The sequence below is a fragment of the Astatotilapia calliptera genome, chromosome 12 (assembly GCF_900246225.1).
Source record: "Astatotilapia calliptera chromosome 12, fAstCal1.2, whole genome shotgun sequence".
NCBI lineage: Eukaryota > Metazoa > Chordata > Actinopteri > Cichliformes > Cichlidae > Astatotilapia > Astatotilapia calliptera.
In genome coordinates this window covers 15,325,987-15,349,262 of record NC_039313.1, presented here as the reverse complement: position 1 = coordinate 15,349,262, position 23,276 = coordinate 15,325,987, and the positions used below count along the sequence as shown (strand labels likewise).

The following is a 23,276-nucleotide window of genomic DNA, read 5'->3' as shown; positions in this document are numbered from 1 at the left end:
AAACTATGGCAGCAGCAAAGAAAAAGAGTGAGGAGGAACAAAAGCGCCTGAGCTCTCTCTTTCATGCCTACGATGTGGATAATTCTGGGCGGATTGAAAAAAATGAATTCAACACCATTTGCCAAGAACTCCACGTCTCGTCCCAGGAAGCAGAAGGCATTTTCAATCGCCTGGATGTCGACAAGGATGGCACGGTGACCTTAGAGGAGTTCCTTAGTGGCTTCAAAGAACAGCACCAGGAGGAAGAAGATGATGCTGAAGAAGACACAGACTCCTCAGCTTGGGATAAAAAAGAGCAGGTCCTGTCCAGGTGAGAGGTGAAAAGGCCTGAGTGCTCTGAGTGTAGCTAACAGCAACTTGTCATAGCAAAATGTGTAAAATATGCCTGCATGGGGCGGTCTTCTTTAATGGTAAAGTAGGATTTATGAAAGGTTTGAATCCAACTATTCTTGTGGGTACAGATCGTGTAGTTTAGGATAACAGAAACTGATACTTTGACCTGACAGGAAGCTGAATATGAAGATAAATTAGATGACAATTTATTTATGAAAATGTGGACCAAGCATTGCTGACATGTCCTTAAACAGGAAGCATAACCAATAATCTGGTTCATTAACCTGATTTTTACTGAAGAACAAAGTGTGATGTACTAATCTAGATTTTTTTGTGTGTTAAACAAAATTTAACAATATCACAGCTGTCACATTTTGTAAGATATGCGATTGAGGTATCTGGTTTGCAGAGCAGTCTGTAAAATCAGGTCAGTGGGCATCCAGCTGGAGGATTGCTGCTTAACCTGCCATAGGCAGTAAAAACTGAACAATGTGCTTGGTGACTTCATTGTATTCCACGTACTGCACGCAAATTTTAGCTTTTTTGTCAATGGATCCTAATGTTTTTCACACAAGGAAACCATCCTTAGATAACAAGAGTAGGTTGGGCTGTGTTACCATGGCAGAGCAGGAAAATCAGGCAAATGTGCCAGTGTGCCAAAAAGTGATGAAGATGATGAACAAATAAAGTAATTTTGATGTAGAAACAGCATTTCAATCACAAGGTAGAAGGTGCAATTACTTTTTAGCAATCTGAAAGCTACATGTGAGGTTTCTTTAACCTGTTGTAAATGATTACTTTATAAGACAAGGACGTCAGGCTCATTATGATACCTGTTAGTGTAACATTAGAGTATTTTAGTATGTTTTTGTTCATTTTTGTGTATTTTCCCATATAAACTGCAGTGGAAATGGGAAATTGCAGCAATGAGAATACTTACAAAGACTAGAGAGAACATATTTCTTCCATGTTGGTGTATGTTCATTAATTCCATGTTAAATCCAGAATTTAATTTAAAATCCTTCCCATCTCATGCAAAATCTTAAAATATTAGGAGCCATCTCATCTTAAAGACCTCATAGTACCATATCAAACAGGTAGAGCACTTCGCTCTCAGACTGCTGGTTTACCTGTGGATCCTTGGATATTTCAAAGTAGAAGCAGGGAGGCAGGGTGTTGAGCTTCCAGGCCCCTCTTCTGTGGAACCAGCTCCCAGTTTGGATTCGGGAGACAGACACCCTCTCTGCTTTTAAGATTCGGCTTAAAACATTCCTATTTGATAAAGCACATAGTTATGGTTAGATCAGGTGACCCTGCATCCCCCTTTAGTTATATTGCAGTAGGCTTAGGCTGTTGGGGGCTTCCCATGATGCACTGAGTGTTTCTTGCTCACTCACTTTTTTCACTCTCTACATGTTTAGTCGTTACAAATCACTGCCTCTCTTCCACAGAATGTTTTTTGTCCTGTCTTCCTCCCCTCACCCAGGCAGATAGCCGCCCCTCCCTGAGCCTGGTTCTGCAGGAGGTCTCCTCCTATTAAACAGGAGTTTTTCCTTGCCACTGCCATCAAGTGTTTGCTCATAGGTGATCATGAGCAAACACTTGATGTTGAGGTTTTCTCTGTTTTCTCCATGTTTTTGTAGGGTCCTTATCTCACAATATAAAGTGCCTTGAGGCAACTGTTTTAGTGATTTGAAACCATATAAATAAAACTGATTTGAATTTGAAAGGTCCTCAGTATGATATAAACGTAAAGTCTACTATCAAACAGGTAATATTATTGTGTTGAAACAGATAAATAAATTAATATTTATGTATACATGTTTTTTTTTTTTTTAATATTCGCCTCTATTTAATGTGATTAATAGTCAAATAATAATTTGGGCCTGGAAAAAATGGAAATCTAGACTACGTGTGTGTCAGTCTGTTCTTCGCTCAGTTACAGAAACTTCAGTTTATTCAGCTAGAACGATAATAGGCTTTCGCCACAGAGCCACTTTCATTTGGCCTGAAGCCCAGAGGTCTATTGTTAGGAAGAGAGAGGGGAGTGATCACACTGGCAGGTAGCGATGGCAGGCGCGTTACCTGAGGCAGTGAGACACAGCAGCTTTTTCCGTCCAGCTGGCCATTGGCTACAACAATCTGTAACATCTCGCGTGAAGGCTACGCGGGAGCAAATGCTTTTATTTTAATGATAGTTTGGATTGTTTAAAATGGATTTCTTTGATCAAAACTTTTGTAAGGGCACACCAGCTGTGGTAATGTTTGGATAGGAGCGGATTAACTCTGGAAGTTTGGAGTTTGGACTACTTTTGTTTTTTCCTGGTGTCCGGAAAGTAAAACGCTGGCGTTCCTGTAAGGTTTCAAGGTTTCGTCGTCTCGGTGGTAATTGTAATTTACCGAAACGCCTTTTTTTTTTTCTTTTTTTTTACCCCAGCCAGCCACAGCCCCCTATCAAGGGAATGAGCGCAGAGGAACAGGACCGGCTGCGGTCCCTCTTTCACACCTACGATGTGGACAACTCCGGGCAGATCGAACGAAACGAGTTTCTCACAATCTGCGCAGAGCTACAGGTGTCAGCAGCCGAGGCTGACCGAATATTTGACCAGCTGGACGTCGACAAGGACGGCACTGTCACCCTGCAAGAGTTCATCAGCGGATTTCACGACCGCTACGAGGCGGACATGGAGTCAGAAGGAGGCGACCCGTCTGCTGCTTGGGAAGACTTTGAGAGCAGACTGAACGAGCAGGCCAAGTTCATCCCCAGGTGAGAGTGCACAGCTGTTCTCTGGCCGGTAAGGGCGATGGGTACAGACGGGCGGATGTGTTTAAAATATGGAAATGTTCAGGAGATATGAGTGCGTTCAACAGTGAGCGCAGTGTGCGTAAATGTGATAGTGACAATTAATCTTCACAGGGAAAATAGCACCTCTGAAGTAAAGCACACATCTAATTTAAAAAGGTGAACTCTGGGAAAGATCCAGAGCACATTTCAAAGTTTGCTGCTACAAAACGACGAATCCATTTCCATCCATGACTAAAATCATTATTAATAATATGAAAATGAGAGTGCGCCTGTGTGAAAATCTCTGGATGTTCACGTTTTTATTTTTTTGTTTTTTCCAGAATGCATGTAAGCTAAAGACAGGCATTAATGGTGACCCCCCTCACACACACAGGTGTATGGGAAGGCGCAAGCTGTGCAAATCACTCATGCTCTAACATAAAAGCAGACAAAGGGAGCAAACTCCAAACCATGTTTAACAATTGTGCCATTAATCCATAAATCAAAGTAATTCCTAACAAAAATTCAAAGTTAAAATGCTCTGTTATGATTGTTTAATTTATCTTCAGTTATAGTTTGTCTTGGCAGCCGGGGGTCAGTCCGCCAGGGCCTCCGCTCCTGGCCGCCACCCGGCACACAATGCACCAGACCCCTATGGCGCCTCCTGCGGGTGGTGGGCCTGCGGTAGCCTGGGTTAGTTGTAACATATCCTGGGGTGAAATGTAACACAATGAAATAAGGGTACTGACAAAACATTAACATGTAATCTTTTTTATTCAACACACGAATGCACTTAAAGCCATTTATGTAGCTATGTGTGTGTGTGTGTGTGTGACAGAATGCAGAAATCTAGCTTTTGAACATATTCCAACCCCCCAAAAAAGACAAATTATGGAATTTTCTGCAACTGAATATTTCATTAATTTTGGTTGGTCTTCCTTGATTTTGGCCTCATTGGCTCAGTGGGCATTATAACCTACAACTCTTGCACCAACTTTTGAACATAACAATGAAGCTGAAAAAATGTAGTTGTGCACCAGCATCACAATTCCATTACTTTTTATCATGGCTTACCTTTGTGTGGCTTGCAAAGTGCTTCAGAAAGATGAGGAAATCTGTTTCTTGCACCCATCCTGATTTATTTCCACTACCAATACTTCCTACTGGTCCATCTCTGACACAGTGGTCTGCATAATGTATGTGTGGGAACACAAACAGTGGAGGAATTGTGTTGCCAATGGCATTAATCGCATATACAAATGCAACCAGTGAACCTCTCTCTGCTGATGTCGTTGCCCCAACTTGTTTAATATAAGTTAAAGTAATAGTGTGGTAAGTTTTAACATCTGCATTATTGTTACAACTGACCCAGACTCCTATAGCCATGAACTAGCTAACATTACAGCCAACGGCTAAAACATTAGCACTAAAGACCTACACAGAATACATCCCCATAGACATACAAATAACATAATTTAAGTTTGATGAGTTTAACTGCAAAGCAGATAATGCTATTAGAATTTGAAATAAAGTAGAAAAACGTACTTTTTGGCATACAAATTACTTTTTTTCGTGTTAAATTGTCTGTGTTTGACAAAATGTGCTGATTTTTCACATGTGATAGCAGAACTGAATTGGGCATGCACAGGATGAGTCACATCGTTTGAAACTTAGCCCTGATTGGAGAAATTGGAAGTGTTACAACTGACCCACGTTACAACTATCCCCGGTCTCCCCTACAGCACTCTGCAAAGTCATTTCTCTTTTCTTTATATTTTGTTAGGAAAATGGAAAATGATTGGAAACATACATGGAAATATAGTATATAAGGGAAAAACAGAGTTGGTAGCATTCTTATGAGTTGATATGAGTTGAAGCACCCAGTGCTTCCTGCAGAAGTTCTCTGATGACTCTGCAATAGTCGGCCTCATCACTGATGGGGACGACAAGGAGTACAGAGGACTGACTCAAGACTTTGTGGACTGGTGCCAGCTGAACTACCTCCAGATCAACGCCAGTAAAACCAAGGAACTGGTGGTAGACTTCCGCAGGCACAAGCATTCTCCACTGCAACCACTGAACATCCAAGGTATGGACATTGAGGCTGTGGACAGCTACAGGTACCTTGGTGTTCATCTGAACAATAGACTGGACTGGACTCATAACTCAGACGCCCTCTACAGGAAAGGGCAGAGCAGGCTGTACCTGCTGCGGAGACTCAGGTCGTTTGGAGTGGAGGGCCCACTCCTGAAGAAATTCTATGACTCTGTTGTGGCTTCTGCTATCTTTTATGGCGTGGTCTGCTGGGTCGGCAGCATCTCTGCTGGGGACAGGAAGAGACTGAACAGGGTGATCCGAAGGGCCGGCTCTGTTCTAGGATGCCCTCTGGACCCAGTGGAGGTGGTGAGTGACAGGAGAACGGCGGCTAAGCTGTCATCCCTGATGGACAACATCTCCCACCCCATGCAGCAGACTGTGACAGCACTGAGCAGCTCCTTCAGTGGGAGACTGCGGCACCCACGGTGTGGGACGGAGAGATTTCGCAGGTCTTTCCTCCCCACTGCTGTCAGACTCCATAATAAAGACTTTAACTGATCAAGCACACACATCCATACATATGCAATAATACTAAGTGCAATAATCCTTTCTGTCATCGTTGTATTTTTACTCAGTTGTATATAGTATTTGTATTTGTATTCTATTTTTATCTTATTCTATATTTATTTTATTTTATTCTACTGTATATAGTATTTTATTTTATTCTATTCTGTACAGTTGTGTACTGTATTTATTCTTATTGTGTTCCAATTTTTGCCTCATAACTCTTGCACTGTCCACTTCCTGCTGTGACAAAACAAATTTCCCACGTGTGGGACTAATAAAGGTTATCTTATCTTATCTTATCTTATCTTATATTTCCTTTATTCTTTAACACCGTCTCATTCTCTAATGTTCAGCAATAGTTCCAGGCTTCTTGAAGGACATATGAAGCTCTTCTTTGGATGTTGGCTGCCTTTTGTTCGATTATCTGTCTAGATGATCCCACACTGCTTGAATAATATTGAGATTCGGGCTCTGAGGAGGCCGGTCCATCACTGACTGTGTTCCACTGTGTTTTTTCTATCTGAATATGCTTTTACTGCTCTGGAAGTGTGTTTGGGAGCATTGTCATGCTGAAACATGAAGCCACTCCCCCAAACCATGACGGAGCCTTCTCTGTGTTTTACAGATGACTGTAGACTCTGACTGTTGTACTTCTCTCCTGATCTCCATCGTGTACACTGACTATGATTGAAACCAAACATTTAAAATTTGGATTCATAAGACATGGTGCAACTGATTCAGTCCAGTTCAGCTTTTTCTCTCCGTTTCTCTTTATGTTTTGCATTTTTGTAGATTCAGCTAAGGAAATGAGAATAAATGATGTGTTTTTGTAACAAGCTGCTAGTAACAAAGTGCCTAAAATACAGTTTAAAACTGATTATTTCCTAAGTGGTTTGTTATGTGTATGTGGCTCATCCTGTGAGTTAGGTGCATTTTTTATGCTTGAATTATTCATAAATCAGTATTAAGTGATAAAAACAGTTCTCTGAAAATGATCACATCCAATGACTGGGCTCGATAATGCTTACTCGCTTTACACACACTGTAGACCTATCCACGTGCATGTGGCCACTGGCCTTACATGGGACTTTTGCTCAGGACATTGATTGTCACGGTGGTGCCGTCGGATAAATGCACTCTTTCATCTTCAAGCATTTATAGTCACTGTTACATCAGTCAGCTGAGGGAGGATAGTTTGGAAAACCCAGTACACGCTTCACTTCAGACAGATGTCTGTTTTCAGGAGTTGAAAAGATATTTTGTGTGAGAACAAGAAGACAAGTCAAGAGCAAAAAATCAATTTCTTCCTTCTTTATGCTTGAGACTGATCTAATGAGTTATGAACTTTGTTCAGTCTCTCAGCTGATGGAGACCGAGCCTGGAAAGATGGTTTGACCTATAAAAGGCTTTCACTGCTCGGTTTTCAAGAATTTTCTTCTAGGGGGGTCAAATGTCTCTACTCTGCATTTGTTGACATGATCAACTGTTTACAAAAATTGTGTTTGAACACAAATTTCATATATAAATACAAAATTTTACAGGGTTTAATTTGGGTCTCTTCATTTGATTTCATTCTTTCGGCTTTTGCGTTTCTGAGTTCTGAGTTCGGGTTTAACACACACCAGGAAAGCTATTTTGTTTTCAGGGTAAATAAACGACAGGTTGTGTCACTGGGAAGCAAAGTGACATACATGAAAAGAAGCATTCATTATAAATCAGTCTTTAAAATTAGAAGAGTTATTCCAACATCAGATATTACTTAAACTGACACACAAATCGTTTTGTTTTCTACTTGCTAAATAATCTTTAAAGGCTCAACAAAAATGTAGATTTGCTAAATATCTCAATTATGTTAATTGCTGTTAGGGTGGAGCGGTAGATAGAACAAACTTTATAGCAAACTTTCTACCAAGCTGATGAAATACTTTCTTCAGCCACTCAGAATAAAGTAGAACAGTTTGTCTACCTGTCAAAGGAGTGTTGACTTAAGGCATTCTCAATATTGTTTATTTAGTGTTTATTTTGTTTAATATTAGTGTAATTAAAGCTGTACTACACCCTGACTCATTTGTTACACTCCATTTTTCATATCGTAACATCAGTCTTGTTAGCAGATCAAATGAAAATCAGAACTCCAAATGCACAATTGCGAGGAAAACATCAGGATTTTTATCATTTGAAACATTTTCCCACAGTTAAAGACTTTTAACCCTGTTATTGTAATCCAGTGTTACCTACAAGAAATAATCTGTTGTCTGCCATTTATCTAATTAATAATAAAAAGGTACATTTTTTGTGTGTCCACACCGCCATTGTTATTAAGAATATAAAACAAATACTCAAAAAATATTCAATAAATAATTAAACCTCTTGTGAATTTGTTGGATAATGTCTGTTTTTAGAGCATATTCAGCTGAGTCCGAACAAAGACAGAATTGTTTGTTATTTTATCTGTGTGTACTCTACAGCGGATTTTAAATAGACATTCAAGACGTGAGTGAAGTGCATTTTCAGCTTTAAATATAACCCTATAATGACCTTTGTATCATATTTGACGCATGAGTTTCTGAGACCTCGTTCTCATCAACATCATCAGCACTTGCCATAATTTCAAAATGTTATGGACAAAACTCCTTTTTTTTTTGTCTAAAATTAACACTGTTGTTAACATAAAGTTGCCAAACACACCCAATGTATGAAATGCCATACAAACAATATATAATTCATATATCATAAAAATATATCATACACAACATGATATAGCAAAAAAATGTTTGTGGATTTTGTTATAAGTTTGTTATAAGTTCTAAAAAATCAGAATTTTCTGGCTATTTTTTGATTAGTTGGGTCTTACAGGGTTAAGGGGATTTAAAAAAAACTTTTACGAACTGTTTAGGAATTATAGACATTTTTTATACTACAACCAAGCCCAGATGAAAATCCATTGAAGTCAGTGACTGAGGTCTAAAGCTCATGGACATCACCAAATGCTGTGTTTCGTCCCTTGAGATGCTCCGCCGGGTTTTTACTGCAGACACCTTCAGCTGCTGCTTGTTTCTGGGTCTCTCTGCCTTTATTGTCTTATTTCATGACTGAAAGCGGCTCTACTAGGTTGTGATCAGGTGACTGACTTGGCCATTGAAGATTATGTCATTTCTTTAGCTTGAGAAACTCTCGGGTTGCTTTTGCAGTCTGCTTTGGGTCATTATCCATTTGCACTGTGAATTTACACTGTGCCTGATCAGTATTAGCAGAGAGTACAGCCCTGTATACTTCACAACTCATCCTGCTACTTCTATCAGGAGTCACATCATCAATAAACACTTGTGACCCAGTTCCAGTCACAGCCATACAAACCTTTCTCTTCCCATCATTTCGATACAAATTAACCTTAGTTTCATCTGTCCAAAACATGTTTCCATCACTGTATTTTATTGTGTTTTCTGGCTTCATCTTCTTGAATCTAACCAGTGGTTTGCATTTTGTTGTAAACCCATGAAGATGTCTCTTGATTGTAGACTTTGACAATGATATGTCTTCCTCTTCAAGAGTTTATTCTTAACTTGGTTAGATGTTGTAAAGTTTTTTTTTCTTAATCATCAAAATAATTCTGTCATCATGCACAGTGGTCAATTGCTTTTGAAGCTCTGAAAATGGGACACTGTGTATAAAAATGTTTATATTGTCTAAACAGTTACTGCCATCCTTTTGCAAAACCATTGAATTAAAGCAGGAAGGCTTCACTTCAATCGCATCTTGATTTTATTTTTTTTAATAAACAAAACTACAAAAATATTAATGAATCAAACCGTACAAACCAAAATTCTTTAATGTAACCCTCAATTTCTGCTAGCAAAAATTTGTTTGCAGCGAGCTAATTTATCTCCTGATTTTTCTCCAGGCGTGAGCAAGCAGCAACACTGTATCAGAACATCAGTCTGACTGAGCCCAGACTGATTCCTCAATTTGAGAAAGTCATCCTCAACTTCACCAAAGAGATCAAACAGCAGAACTCAGAGATGGAGAACTTGGCACTTGCCATCAAACGGTGAGCATCATGCACACACACATATATGATCAGTCATTACCTGTGAACGATTAGCAGATGACCTGCTCTACATACTGAACTACAGCCACCCTAATGAGCATGTGGCAAAGATGTAGACAGGACGAGTATGAACCACAGGAGAGAGACTTGAGCAACCAGATCATAAGTAAAACACATAACTACCAGTGCATCAATGTAGACTGAACCTCTTAGTTTGACCTGTTGATGTCAGACATGACATCATCAGTACTTTAAAAATCAGGAAACTCTGGTTGGGCCTTTCCCTACACCTGACGTACACGAAGGCTGAGAACAGTCGATGTAAGTATGCACAAAGGAGTTAATTCTGCAGCCTAAAAAATACAAAGCAACCTGTGACAGAGTCTTTGCTTTAATGTGCTGAATGTTTGATTTTGATGGCAACATAAAGCTTACACAAACAAACCCAGGGTAGTAGGTGCAGCAATATTACTTTGACAATAGCAAATCATAGCAAATAAACATAGGTAGAGAATAATGTGCTTAATGTGGAAAAAGTCAATACTTCTGAGACAAGTGGAGAGTATTCCAACTGCTCATCCACGTTGTCACAGTGGCTGTTATCGCAAAGTGGAAGAATAAAAGAACTACAGCAACTTGTTCCTAAATTAGCAAAACATTTAATATTATGAGCGGGATTACTGAGTTGTGAGGGACATAAGTCTCTAATGCGCAGCTGACTCAGTAATTACCGCGTTATAAACCTCCTTTGGCATTTAACATCAGCACAAACACTGTTCTCAGGGAGCTTCGTGTCATTGGTTTCCAAGGTCAAGAGCTAAATGCAAGCACAATGTCAGGTATTGGATGGATCGGTGCAAAGCATGCCAATGCTTATAGGAGCAGTGGAAGTAAAAGTCAAGCTCACGTTTCCCTGTCTGGCAGTCTGATGGACAAGTTTGAGTCTGGCCAGTGCCAGGAGAACCCGAGTTGTGTGCCAGCAGTGAAGTTTGGGGGAGTAGGGATAACAGGAAAGAAGAGTGTGAGTCAGGCCCTCTCGTCTAACATCAGTATCTGGCTTCAAAAATGTTCTTATGTATGATTGGACAAAAGTAGCATGACTGTTTGACACTGATAGTCAAGCTTGTTTTCTAAGAAATTACAAATGTTTTGTGTCAATCCAAATGTCAGGCGAACAATAAATACTGTCACAAATCAGAAAGTTAAGTTAGCGTCAGCTGCCTGGATCACATGGATAGAAATATCTGGAGTCTAGTGAGGTGATCTTATTACTGTGTTACAGAGCGCAGGACCAAGCATCAATGCAGCTCAGTGAAATGGAGGAAGAAATGGACCAACGCATTCAAGCTACCGAGAGAAAAACACGTGAGCAGGTGGGACCAATACCTAGCCCACACGACACACATATGAGACCCTCCACTGCAGACCCGTGACTTTGTGTTTTTACACTGTTTGCTTTTTTTCGGCTAGTTGCTATGATGCGTTTCTTTCCCTGGAGTTTGTGTAGGCAAAGTGATAAGCAGGGCGCGTTTGTTCAGCTCTTCCCTCATGTCAAACAAACATACGCAGCCGTGTAGCAGCTTACTGATCCCAATTCAGACACGCCTGCTGCTCTCACAACTCTGTGGATATAAAACAGCAGATAACTCGAGGTGCTGGGGCATGTTTTATCCTCTATTCTAAAATGATAAGGCTGTATGTGTTGGTGGTGATAAGGATGGTGGTGTGTGGATGAAGATGATAATCTATAAAGAGCCAGGTCAGCTACATCAGCATGTGGCTGACCTGAACTTTGAATTGTTTAACCTGCTTTTTATTGACTGATGAAGTTAAATCTCTATGAATTCTGTCTGTTTGTCAAACGTATCCACATCCACAGCTAGAGTAGGCAAATTTGTTATTACAGCAGCTTTTTAATGCCTAAATTTAGGTCTGTTTATGTCTTAATATATCGTCTATGAATTAAAAGCCCCCAGATTTGGAGCCTCATGAAAGCGGCAGATATTTCCCAAAATCCAGCAGAACACATAATCAGTGTTTTGTGGAAAATGATAAGCTTTGATAACAGCATTTAGCTTTCCATAACATGAAATAAAATGCAATAAAAGGAAGAAAAGCTGACAAAGACTGGCAGAAACATAAAGCATCACTTGTTATATCAGGAAACAAACCATTGAATTTATTTAAACATGTTGATTTTATCTGTGTTCCTGACGTTTCTTTAAAAGCTGTGAATATAAACTCTGTTTTATCACTGTGCCTAAAGTTATGTAAGTGTTCTCCATTGACTCAGCTAACTCGGGCTCTACTGTTTGTTTTGTCTAAGAAAAGCACACAAAATTAGAGGGCGGTCACCTGTATCCTCTCACACCATGATATTCACACTGTCATATCCTGGCACCTGTAACGGAGGAATTTATTTTGGAAATTGTACATTAAAAAAAAGTTTTTGATTCCTCAGACCCTTCATCAAGGGGTTTAAAATCCACTTTAAAATGGCTTTATGCAGAGTAAGAAGCAAAAGCCAATCACACACATACACAAACACACAAATCATACAGTAAACTGCCTTTCTGATGCAACTGATTGATATATTTTCTGTTTGGGGGGGTTTGTATTTGTGCTTTTGCAGGAGAAGAAGCGAGCAGAGGCTTCGCTGAGTGAATTACGAAGAAGTTATGAAACTGAAGTGTGTGAGCTGCAGTGTAAGATCCAGAGGATGCAGATGGTACATTTTTAACTTGTCTGACTGAGTTCTGGTTTTTTACAACACAATTGCTGTAGTGGTGGTTTTAAACATATTTATATGATACTGACACGATAAGGATTTTACGCTCGAAACAAATTTAGATCCAAAATGCTGACTTTAACTCATTTTAATTATATTAGTACATTATTAGTAAATATATTAGTACAATGTAAAATGTTAACTTTAATGGAATCGGGTTTAAAATTGATTGGTATACCATTCAATTTATACCACATTTTTCTTAATGATTAATTAATTGAGTAAATAAACCTTTGATTTTATATATCTCGTGTTTATTGAGGATGAAGAATAATTTTCTGGGTCCATTTCAGAACTTAACATCTTTGAAAGCAGGAAGCAGCTTCACAGAGTCCATTAAATCTCAGCTGGACCTCTTTAACTGAAACTTCACAGTAAATATTTGGATAAGAAAAATCTACTATTGCTTCTCAATCTGACTGAGGTCCTTCTTACTGAAGATTTCAAGTCAGCTGTTTACAAGGGAAGTGATTTCATACAATCTTGAAGAGCAGATCAAGCATGCAGAGAAGCAAGTTATTGTGTTGGGTTGGTCTTAATGAAGACATCTGTGTATGTGTCCAAGCATTTGCATCAGGTCTGAGAACATGCACGGAAAAAAGCATCCCGAAAGTCATCAGGTTAAAATGTTTAAATAGTACAAATTTAGCCGTTTTATGAAACTTTTTTTCCCCACTCCTCTGAAACTGATTTGTAAGAGCTGTTTATTTTTATTTTTTTGAACCAATTAGAATCGACATTTCTGGATGCATGTACAAGTAAAAGTAGCCCACAAGAGTGAGTAGGTCGAATAATCTTTATCCTATACATTTCAACTTTACCAGATAGAGGAGAAGTACAAGAACATCACAGTGAAAGACGAGAGCCCGGCCTTGAAGAAGAAGATCAATGAGCTAACACTGGTGAGAGTGAATGTATTTGAACTCATTTATACAGTCATTATGCTTCCTGCTTACAACACACAGCTGTAATCTTCTGTTTTGCTGCTTGTCTGTGCGTCTGCAGGAGAACCAGCGGTTAAAGCAGGAGCTGCTGAGGTCTCAGACCAAAGTCGCCTGCCTGCAGAGTGAGATGGACTCGCTGAAGACCGAGCTAACCGATCAAAGCATCAACTCCGAGCGGTAAATCGGTTTGGCTGCTTTCGTTAAATAATTTAAACCCTCGGTACAGATTTTGACGTGTGGTCCGTGGAGTTAAAGTTGAGCACCACATCTAATTAGCCACATGTTATTTATTCTTTTTACTTTTTTACATCGATGATTAAAAAAGAAACAAAAAAAAGAAAAAAAAGATTTGTACTTCACATCATTTAGCTCTCTCTAAACACATACAGTTTCACTGCACACCATGAAAGTCTAAACCTCCATTATTGATGAAAAGAAGTTGCAGAACAGGTTTGTATTTCCACCTTTTTCTTTCCTTGTTTAAAGATTAATGAGAACTTGAGAAAAATAAATATTTACACTTGTAAAACCACTGAATACACTTCATACCAGCTAAATGTACTGACTCTAGAAGAATCCAGAATACCTTATCACACGACCCCACCCCTGAGCCGAGTAACAGAGACAGACGACAGAGGCACAACCTCTCCTGGTTGTCTGTCTGCATGTTGGCTCCTGAGAATTTTATTGTGTTGTCACAGCTGAAACAGGATATCCTGGAGTGCCTTCACACGTACAATAACATCTTTGGGAGCGTTACCTAGTAACAGACGCAACAGAGACAAAGGGAGGAGAAAACCCCGCCTGCTTCTGACTCATTGGGTTGACACTTTTGTTCCTCCATCTCTGAGGAGTCTCGCGTGTCTTTCAGTAACTTTGCACAACTGTGACAGACGTGTAAAAAAGGAGAAGACTGTATAAAAATATCAGCCATTATTTAATGGGGAAACTATGATGATTTTATTGAAAATATATAATAGAATTGCGCTGGAGAGATTATATCTCTCGGCTGGCCTGGGAACGCCTTGGTATTCCCCCGGATAAGCTGGAGGAGGTGGCTGGGGAGAGGGAGGTCTGGGCCTCTTTGCTTAGGCTGCTGCCCCCGCGACCCGGCCCCGGACAAAGCGGATGAAGATGGATGGATGGATGGATGGATGGATGGATGGATATATAATAGATTCAAGATTGATGTTTTTACCTACTATGTTTTTACATATCACAATAAGAAAAAACTTCCCAATAAACCATTTAGCAGGGGAAAAAGAAAAAGCAGAACAGAGGAGGGATCCCTCTTCCAGATGTTTATATTTTACATTACCTACCTTCAGACAGCAGATTGTAAATAAAAGAAAACCATAGTGCTAAAGCCAGTTTTCTGTATCAGGCTGTATGCAATTTTTGTTTACTATTGGAATCACCTCACTTCTGAAGCAGCCTCCAGTGGCCACTAGAGATACGGCATATAACCCATGTTGGTTATATTTTGCAGCAGCTGCTGTTTGACTGAAGATCCTAAATTTATTTTAAAGTATTGCATCTTTAGTTTACTTTGGTTGCTTCCCCTTCTGGTTTAACAATATAAGAATTAGTCAAAATTAAGACTTTGTAGAATTTATCATTTGAAAGTGTCATGTAATTAATATCCATAGTATCCTTATTTTCTCATTATATTGTTTTATGTACTTTAATCATGAAGGTTTGTAAAGCAAGGCCACTTTTGACTCATAAACTAAGTGCTCAGCCAGACTGAAAAACAGGAAGTTTTAGTGCACAGGCATATTAATAGATAAGACACAGAAAAGAGGAACTTTATAACCAATGTTTGAAACTGTGTGACGTGTAAAGTACCAAAATAACACCTATATGAGGCACAGTTTATGATTCTAATGTTCGAGATCCTGCAACTGGCGTTTGGGCTGTGCAGGGGGTCTCTCTCTTTCGGAAGATGATTGAATAAGAAGAAATATAAATGTTTTAACACACTATGAGTCGGTGTTCTCTCTCTAATAAAAGTAATCCGTACATTTAAGGAGTTTGTGTTGTTTAAGCTTTGTGTAGAAACTGAGGCCCTAAACAGCGATGAACATACAAAAATATGTAACACTTTAGATATGTTTTTTTTTTAAATTGATAGATAAATATATGCTTGTGTTCAGATTTAGTAACATTTGGCTCCACAATGTAGTGGTTTACACATTCACCTTAAAAGAAGGAAGAAGGCTTTCTGGTGTAAAGCTTTTCTTTAGATTCACTAACTGTGTCTCTGTCTGTCTCTGTTTTCCTTCAGAGACGAGGAGCTCATGAAACACTTCTCTGATGAACGAGACATCCTGGAGAATCAGATTGAGATTCTACAGTAAGCCAGATAATAACACACACACACACACACACCTGCTGAAACAGATTTTACAAGGTTGCCTACATTTAAAATGTCTTTTCTCTCTGTGTGTGTGTGTGTGTGTGTGTGTGTGTGTGTGTGCGTGCGCGCGTGTGTGTGTGTGTGTGCGCGCGCGTGCGTGTGCAGGACAGCCAACAGGAAGCTCCATGACAGCAATGATGGCCTGAGAGCAGCTCTGGAGAGGATAACGAGGGTAAATCTTAACACTTAACAAAGTTACTTCATTCACAAAATAAATAAAGACATTTTAAATGTCTTCAGTTAGCACATTTTCGTATCTTAGTTTGATTTGATCCACTCATTTGATTGGACTGCAGCCTATTTTTAAAAAGTAATTAGTCTTTAAATAAATTTATCCTAAAAGCTCATATGTGCAAAATGTTATTTCATTAATTTAACTTATCAGTAATTTGAAAAAAAAAATTTCTGGGAATTATTTCATCATTTAGGCTCTAAGGGGTCATTAAAAACTATGCACTGCCTTACAACATAACATCATTCACATCTAAGATTATAACAATACATTTTATAGTTTATTTTTGTTTCTTGTGTGTAGCAGTCTAATGGAGGATCACCAGGAGAATTTAAGGAAAGAAGCAGAAGTAAAAGCATCTGCTACACATCACCATATGCATTATTAGACAGGTACGGTCTACAAACAACACAGATGACAAAGAAGAGCATCTGTGCATTAAATGTACATTAATCATCTGTATATTCTCTGCACTGGCACACTAGAGCTGGTCTTACACCAAAAATGGAATTATTTTGTTTTCCTAAAAAACAATATATAGATATATTTAAACTGTTTTATTTTTATTTTTCAAATAAATGTTGAAGTTACTGTAGAGTTTACTTGGCTCCGACAGAAGTTATCGGTGCATTCAGATGTTTTTGGAACTGACAAGGTTTCTTTTCCCAGAACATGTGACATTTTTATTTGTCTAGTAGATTTTGCTGCAAGTTATTTATTTAAGCCGCTGTGAGAAGCTGAACCATGAGATTCTGCAGTTATCCGGCATAAAGGTTTTGTTTTTGTACCATAAAGCAGCAAATTCAAGCCCAGTTTTGCACTAATAAGAACTTTTTGCATCTTAAAACGAGACAACAAAAGTATTTTCTTTTGACCAGTGAATACAATGTATGTGAGGATTAGTTTTGCCTCTCTGAAAAGTTAATTAAAAAACGATTCAGGTATGTAATTATTACAGTTTTAGCTTGTGGTTCTGCCTTTTGGCACTTTTACAGGCATTTAGGCAGAAGCAATATGAAAACAACATATATTGCACACAAGATCATGTACTTTATACAAAAACTACACATGCACATAACATTTTAAAATATTGTTTAGAGGTTTTATATATAACTTAAAAATTGATCTATCATATGTTTTTAGTACTTTACTTTATTACTATTCATTAAAAACAACGTAGACTGTGTAAATGTTATTACAAAAGAGCGTATTAACCCAAAATAAGTCCAGGACATAAAAAAAAAACCTCACATCTAGCTTCGCAGGTATTCCATCAAAAATCCTACAGGAAAACCAACAAAACTACTTTATGTGTGAAATGATCTATTACCTGAAGCACACACAGGAGGAGATTTTGTGTTTTTTTTTTATTGCCTTTCTCGTCCTCAGGTACTCCCAGCGCATGGACGAGTACCCTCTGTTCAGCCGCCGGCCCAGCGGTGACACCCTTGCCCTGGCCATGTGTGACCCTGGCCTGAGGCGCAGGCACAGCAGCGAGTGTGAGGAGGACAGCCTACCTGAGATCTACGTGGACAGTGGCCTGTCGACGCTCAGAGGCTCACATGGAGGCTATGACTCAGAGCATGAGGTCAAAGGTCAAGAAGAAGAGGACGAGAATCACAGTCCGGAGAAAAAAAAGGAGGACGACGATAACAACGACAGTGTAATCGGAGAACTCTCTGACACTGAGGTAAGACCATAATCATGTCTAGCTTATAGCTACATATTTGTTTTACCAAGTCTAAGACTTAATAACATAATAACTAACAGACACAACAGATGTAATAACTTGAAGAAGAAAGGAAGTGGGCTTATTCAAGTCTGTGGAGACGTTTCACCTCCAATCTAAGAGGTTTCTTCAGGTATAAAAGCAAAAGATGGAGAGTCCCAGGTATTTAACCCTTAGTGGGGGTGTTCCCCTTTGGAGGTGGTTCTTGGTCTGCTATTGATCGCGTGCGTCATCACATGAGCCATGCTGTGAAAAAAGGCATTACCATCACCGGGGGTTAAGGGTGAAGCCACTGTGAGGCCTCGCCCGACCCTATCATGTGACCTATTGAGGTCACCTACAACAACAGTGGAAAGACTTGAATGGGCGTTGAAGTGCCTGGAAACCGTTGCCAACCTTTGTTGCACACATAGTGTTCATGGCGATGGCCTCTTTTGCTCCTCCTTTAAAACATCTGTCTTCCCTCCAAAGAGCTTCCTTTTACCTTTTAGTGTAGATCTACACCTGAGTCTGTTCCTGTTGAGGTGCCTCTTCAATGTTGTGTCATGCATTTGTGGAGTGGCTGTTGGGTTTCTGCTGCATAGATCTCCAAGTACTCCTGCACTTTGATGTTTAGCTTGTGTTTGGGAGTTTTGATCTTGGGATGGACCCGTTTTTGCACCGTCACGCTTGAATAAGTTTCTCTGACTAACCTGTTTGAAAAGGGATGACCAAGTTGTTCCATAGGGCTGTTACCTATGATACCTATGCATACACCATTTTAATTCCCTCTTTTTCAAGCTCTTGAGACCACCATGACCTGGATGACTGAGAACCTACATAGACGATAATAATTAATGATTAAATACAAACTGGTATTTAAACACATAGAGAGTGAAAATAGCTAACTCCAGGGGGGAAAAGCGTATTCTTGCCTTGAATGCTTAACTATCTGCTACTTTGTGTCTATATCACAGCCAGCAGAGACACAGGATGGGGAATCAGCATTCGGATCAGACAGCAGCTCAGTTTTGGACTGGAAGCCATCTGAACCACCAGCTCCAACAACGAGAAAGGCCCTCAGTGCCATCAATGTTCAGGTGAGAGAGAAAATTATGAGAGGAGTCATAAAAGAGGGTTCTTTTATTTTGTAAGAAAGGTCAGAAAAACAGGATTATTGGGGTTATTGTTGAAATTTAAGTTACAGTCAGATTTCTGGAAAAAAAATTGTAATTATTTAGAGACCTTACCAGACTTTGTGACCCTTCGTCTCTTCCTAACATTTTGACACTGTAGAAAAAAAAATGTATGAGAAGGTACATTTCGCTCTGTAGTAGCTATGGCTGTGGACTTATTATGTGTAAATCGTCGCTAGTAAGAGTTGAGGAAACTGCAAAATGATCATTGCTGATGATAAAGTGAATTCAACTTGAAGCAAATGTGCAGAAAAGTTTCCTGGAGAGCACTACCTTCCTGTCACCGCTACAGAAGGAGGACAAGGACAGCACTGACCTGGGCTACATGACGTCCGAGAAGGCTTACAGGATCGTGTTAGCTGGGGACGCTGCTGTGGGGAAATCCAGCTTCCTGCTTCGCCTCTGCAAAAATGAATTCAAAATGAACTCTAGTGCAACTCTGGGTGAGCTGGACACAAACTAAAAGCAAGCATTTTAATGTCATGTCCTCTTCTCTACAAGAAGCCTTGTAAATAAAAGCTTGGAGGAAGTTTCAGCTGACTGGTTAATGCTTAATTTTTGTAGACTGTGAAGTAAGATCATTAAAATAGTATAATGTAGTTATTCTGATCAGCTATTAAACACTTTCACTTGCTTCCTTCTTGACTGGCTCTTCTTTGTGTTTTCAGGAGTGGATTTCCAGATGAAAACACTAATCGTGGACGGAGAGCCCGTGCTGCTTCAGCTCTGGGATACGGCGGGGCAGGAGAGGTATGTGTTGGTGTGGATAGTACGTGTTGCTATTTCTTGACAATAAATAGCACTTCATTAGTGGAGTACATGAGGTTTGTAACTGTCTAGTTTGAGCCATCTCCTGTGCTATTTTCAGGTTTCGCAGTATTGCGAAGTCTTACTTCCGCCGGGCAGACGGTGTTTTGTTGCTGTACGACGTCACCTGCGAGAAGAGCTTCCTCAATATTAGAGAGTGGGTGGATATGATTGAGGTAAAGCAATACCGTCCACAGCTATACGGTTACCACCTGACACACTTTGAAGTGAGATGTCCAGGCATCAGAAACATGTATAATATAGTCATATGGTTAAGTGTGTCCACTGTGACGCTGGCAGCATTTGTGTTATCAAAAGATATTTAAAGGTCACACTGATGATTCTGCTTGTTTTTCTTCATTTACATGCAGCCAATATGTAAGTGTTGGATAAGCATGCATTCAATATGATCTGGTGTTCTGTGTGTGTGTGTGTGTGTGTTGTATATTCGGCCAGTGGTGTTCAGAAGTTTGTGCTCAGTGTAAAACAAGTTCAGCACACCTTCCGTAACCTGTCACAAGAGATTTCAATATGATTATTATTATTGTTCATTGTTTTTCTTGGCAGGATGTGTCCCACGAGGACATTCCCATCATGCTTGTGGGTAATAAGTCTGATCTTAGACAAGATGGAATTGGCTGCGTTCCTGCCAGCTACGGGGAGAAACTTGCCATGGTAATTAAAAATAAAAATTTTTACCAAACATTTACATTTACAGTTACCTGTTACACATCCAACTTGGAGAGAAATTATTTAAACTGTAACCTGTAATTCGAGGAATGAATGGCAGTTAATAAAAATATTAAAACATTAAATGTTTTCTGTCTCTGACCAACAGACATACAACACTCTGTTCTGTGAAACTAGCGCCAAAGATGGATCCAACATCCTGGAGGCCGTGCTGCACCTGGCCAGGTGAGATTCACATACCTGATTATTACAAAACAAAACAAAGCTGTGGGACTTCATGAATTAGACATTAAGAAGCTAACATTTTGTCATTAGTTTAGTGGGTGTTTCACTTCGTTATTGGAGGATGGATGTTGTATATACAGCTTATATCGCATCACTAACTAAGCATTGCCAGTGTTGATCAGTAACACATTAAGAACAACAAGTTTAAACGTCCACCAAGGGATACGTCATTGTATGATAACCATAAATACTGCTTGATCTTTTGTTTTACAAGTGAAACGCTTTCTGGCATTTAAAAGTAAAACTTTCTTTTTCTTTTTTCTTCCACATTCCCATCTTTCACCTGTTTACCCGTCTTACCTGTGTTTTTTTTCCACTCCACAGACAGGTAACAAAGTTCGCCAACTATGAAGAAAAAAGCAGTCGTCAGTCGCTGCCGATTTTAGACGCTCCCAGAAATCAGCCAAAATTCTCCTGCTGCACCTGATCAAACTCGTCCACACTGGACTTAATGTGGACTGTGCACATGCAAAAAGACATGAAAAGCAGAGCAGGAACAAATGATCAATGTGAATAACCGCAGCTGGATTAAGAGGGTGAAGTAAAGAAGTGGAGAGACGGGACATTACAAACATTTATTTGCTAAATCTTTTAACCGCTGGATCTTGGCTTAAACCTCTCGCCATGTCAAAGTTTTTTTTCATTATGTTGTAACAAATTTGCCTTTTTCTGTTTGGTGTCATTTACACTGTTTGACTAATTGCACGTTAAAGCAGGTGACACAGGAGAAGCGAAAGGTAGCTGTGAGAGTAAAGTAGACTTTTAATGTGAGGTTTAAATCTGAGGCCAGGTGAGTGAGTATGGTTGTGATATTTATGTTGTTAAATATTTGCACATGGCAGAAAATAGAAAGCTAGTTTGGTTTATGTTCATGACAAGAAAGTACAGATCCTGATATACAGTGTTGCAAAACAGTTCCTGATTTTTTTTTTGTTTTGGGTTTTTTTTTTTTGGCATATTTGTCACACTTCAGTTCTTATATGATGATTTCATTTATTAAGGGGGGTAAAGCTGTTTAAATCCACCTGATAAAGTAATTCTTCTTAAATCTAGTCAATGTTAGTCACCCTCAGCACCTCAGCAGCAGAAATGGACAGTGAGTCTTTCACATCCCTGTGGAGGAATTATAATTCACTCTTGTTTGCAGATTGGCTTTAATTCAGCCACATTGGAAGGTTTTTGAGCATGAATGGCTTGTTTAAGGTCTCAATCTGATTTAAGTCCAGACTTTGATTTGTTTTTAATCATTCAGTAGTGGACTGGCTGGTGTATTTGGGTCATTGTCCTGCTGCATCACCCAAATATGCTTGAGCTTCAGGGCAAGCTGTGTTAGTTGTATGCAGATGTGACAGGACTCAAACTCTCCAAGTTGTTAAACTTTTGGTTAATTTGAGACAAGCTTTTGTGTACTCTGCCATCGATGTCAGTTTTGCTCAGTTTCTTTCTCTTTGTTGCATATGAACACTGACCTTAACTGAGACAAGTGAGGCCTGCAGTTCTTGCTCTGTGTTCTTTTGTGACCTCCTGGATGAGTCATCGATGTGCTTTCGGAGTAATTTTTGCAGGCTGGCCACTCCTGGGAAGGATCATCACTGTTCCAAGTTTCCTCCATTCATGTATAATGGCTCTCACTGTGGTTCACTGGAGGCCCAAAGCCTTAGAAATGACTTCATAAGCCTTTCCAGACTGATCCATATCAATGACTTTGTCTCTCAGCCATTTCTTTTGATCATAGCACGATGTGTTGGGTTTTGAAATATTTTAGCCTTCTCCACTTTGTCAGACAGCTTCTGTGGTTAATCACAGAAACCGTTTACTATGATTTAACAACGGGAGCCAATTACTTTTCCACACTGGACCAAGTAGATTTTGATAGCTTTTTACCTTTAAGAAAAGATAAAAACATTTAAAAACCTCATTTTGTATTTAATCTGGTTATCTTCATCTACTATTAAAATTTATTTGATGATCTGAAACATTTAAATGTGACAAATATGCCAAAAAACTAAGACATCTAAAACTAAATGGGTTAATACTTTTTCATTGCACTGTAGCTTTGCTCACCACTGCAACAATCATGTAATTACATTTGCGCTCGGTTATTTTTCCTCTATGTACAGCTTGAAATGTTTGATGTTATTTATGTTTATGGTCATATCAGAATTTACCGCCATCACGTAGACACCAAGAATCACGGGAGAGCCTAAAGTGACAAAGGCTCGTTCTCTGTTCATCACGACAAACCCTGGTGCAATATCGCAACCTACCATGTTTATTATTATGATGCCACAGCAGTGTTACTTTTTCGTCTTTTCATTGAGGATAATTTTGTGTTGTAGAATTTATTATCTTAGGAAAAGGCCCAATAGTTTAGGTAAAACTTTAAATAACTAATTTATTACACAATGAGTAGGTAAACATGAAATACAGGGGGCAG

The 23,276-nt window shown here is 39.3% G+C and overlaps 1 protein-coding gene across 3 annotated transcripts; it reads left to right on the top strand.

The window, feature by feature from the left end:
* The first annotated feature begins 5 nt into the window (after window positions 1–5).
* Window positions 6–21,798, top strand: rasef (RAS and EF-hand domain containing). Of its 3 annotated transcripts, none has more exons than XM_026188755.1 (18): window positions 6–310; window positions 2,771–3,100; window positions 9,624–9,770; window positions 11,053–11,143; window positions 12,403–12,498; window positions 13,383–13,460; window positions 13,564–13,679; window positions 15,790–15,858; window positions 16,027–16,093; window positions 16,460–16,545; window positions 17,543–17,843; window positions 18,839–18,961; window positions 19,350–19,500; window positions 19,726–19,807; window positions 19,926–20,040; window positions 20,432–20,539; window positions 20,703–20,779; window positions 21,164–21,798. In XM_026188755.1, the coding sequence occupies exons 1-18, from the start codon at window positions 6–8 to the stop codon at window positions 21,264–21,266; spliced, it is 2,445 nt and encodes an 814-aa protein (XP_026044540.1). In that variant the 3' UTR covers window positions 21,267–21,798. The 3 variants fall into 3 exon arrangements, with proteins under 3 accessions (XP_026044540.1, XP_026044539.1, XP_026044541.1); XM_026188754.1 differs by having other exon boundaries at window positions 16,457–16,545; XM_026188756.1 differs by lacking the exon at window positions 6–310 and adding an exon at window positions 2,396–2,688 and having other exon boundaries at window positions 16,457–16,545; window positions 21,164–21,797.
* The last annotated feature ends 1,478 nt before the right edge of the window (window positions 21,799–23,276 follow it).

Coding starts and splice junctions, on each gene's coding strand:
- rasef (XM_026188754.1), top strand. CDS start 6: ATGGCAGCAGCAAAGAAAAAGAGTGAGGAGGAACAAAAGCGCCTGAGC. Junction 3,101..9,623: donor CAGGCCAAGTTCATCCCCAG/GTGAGAGTGCAC, acceptor ATTTTTCTCCAG/GCGTGAGCAAGCAGCAACAC. Junction 16,546..17,542: donor CCATATGCATTATTAGACAG/GTACGGTCTACA, acceptor TCTCGTCCTCAG/GTACTCCCAGCGCATGGACG.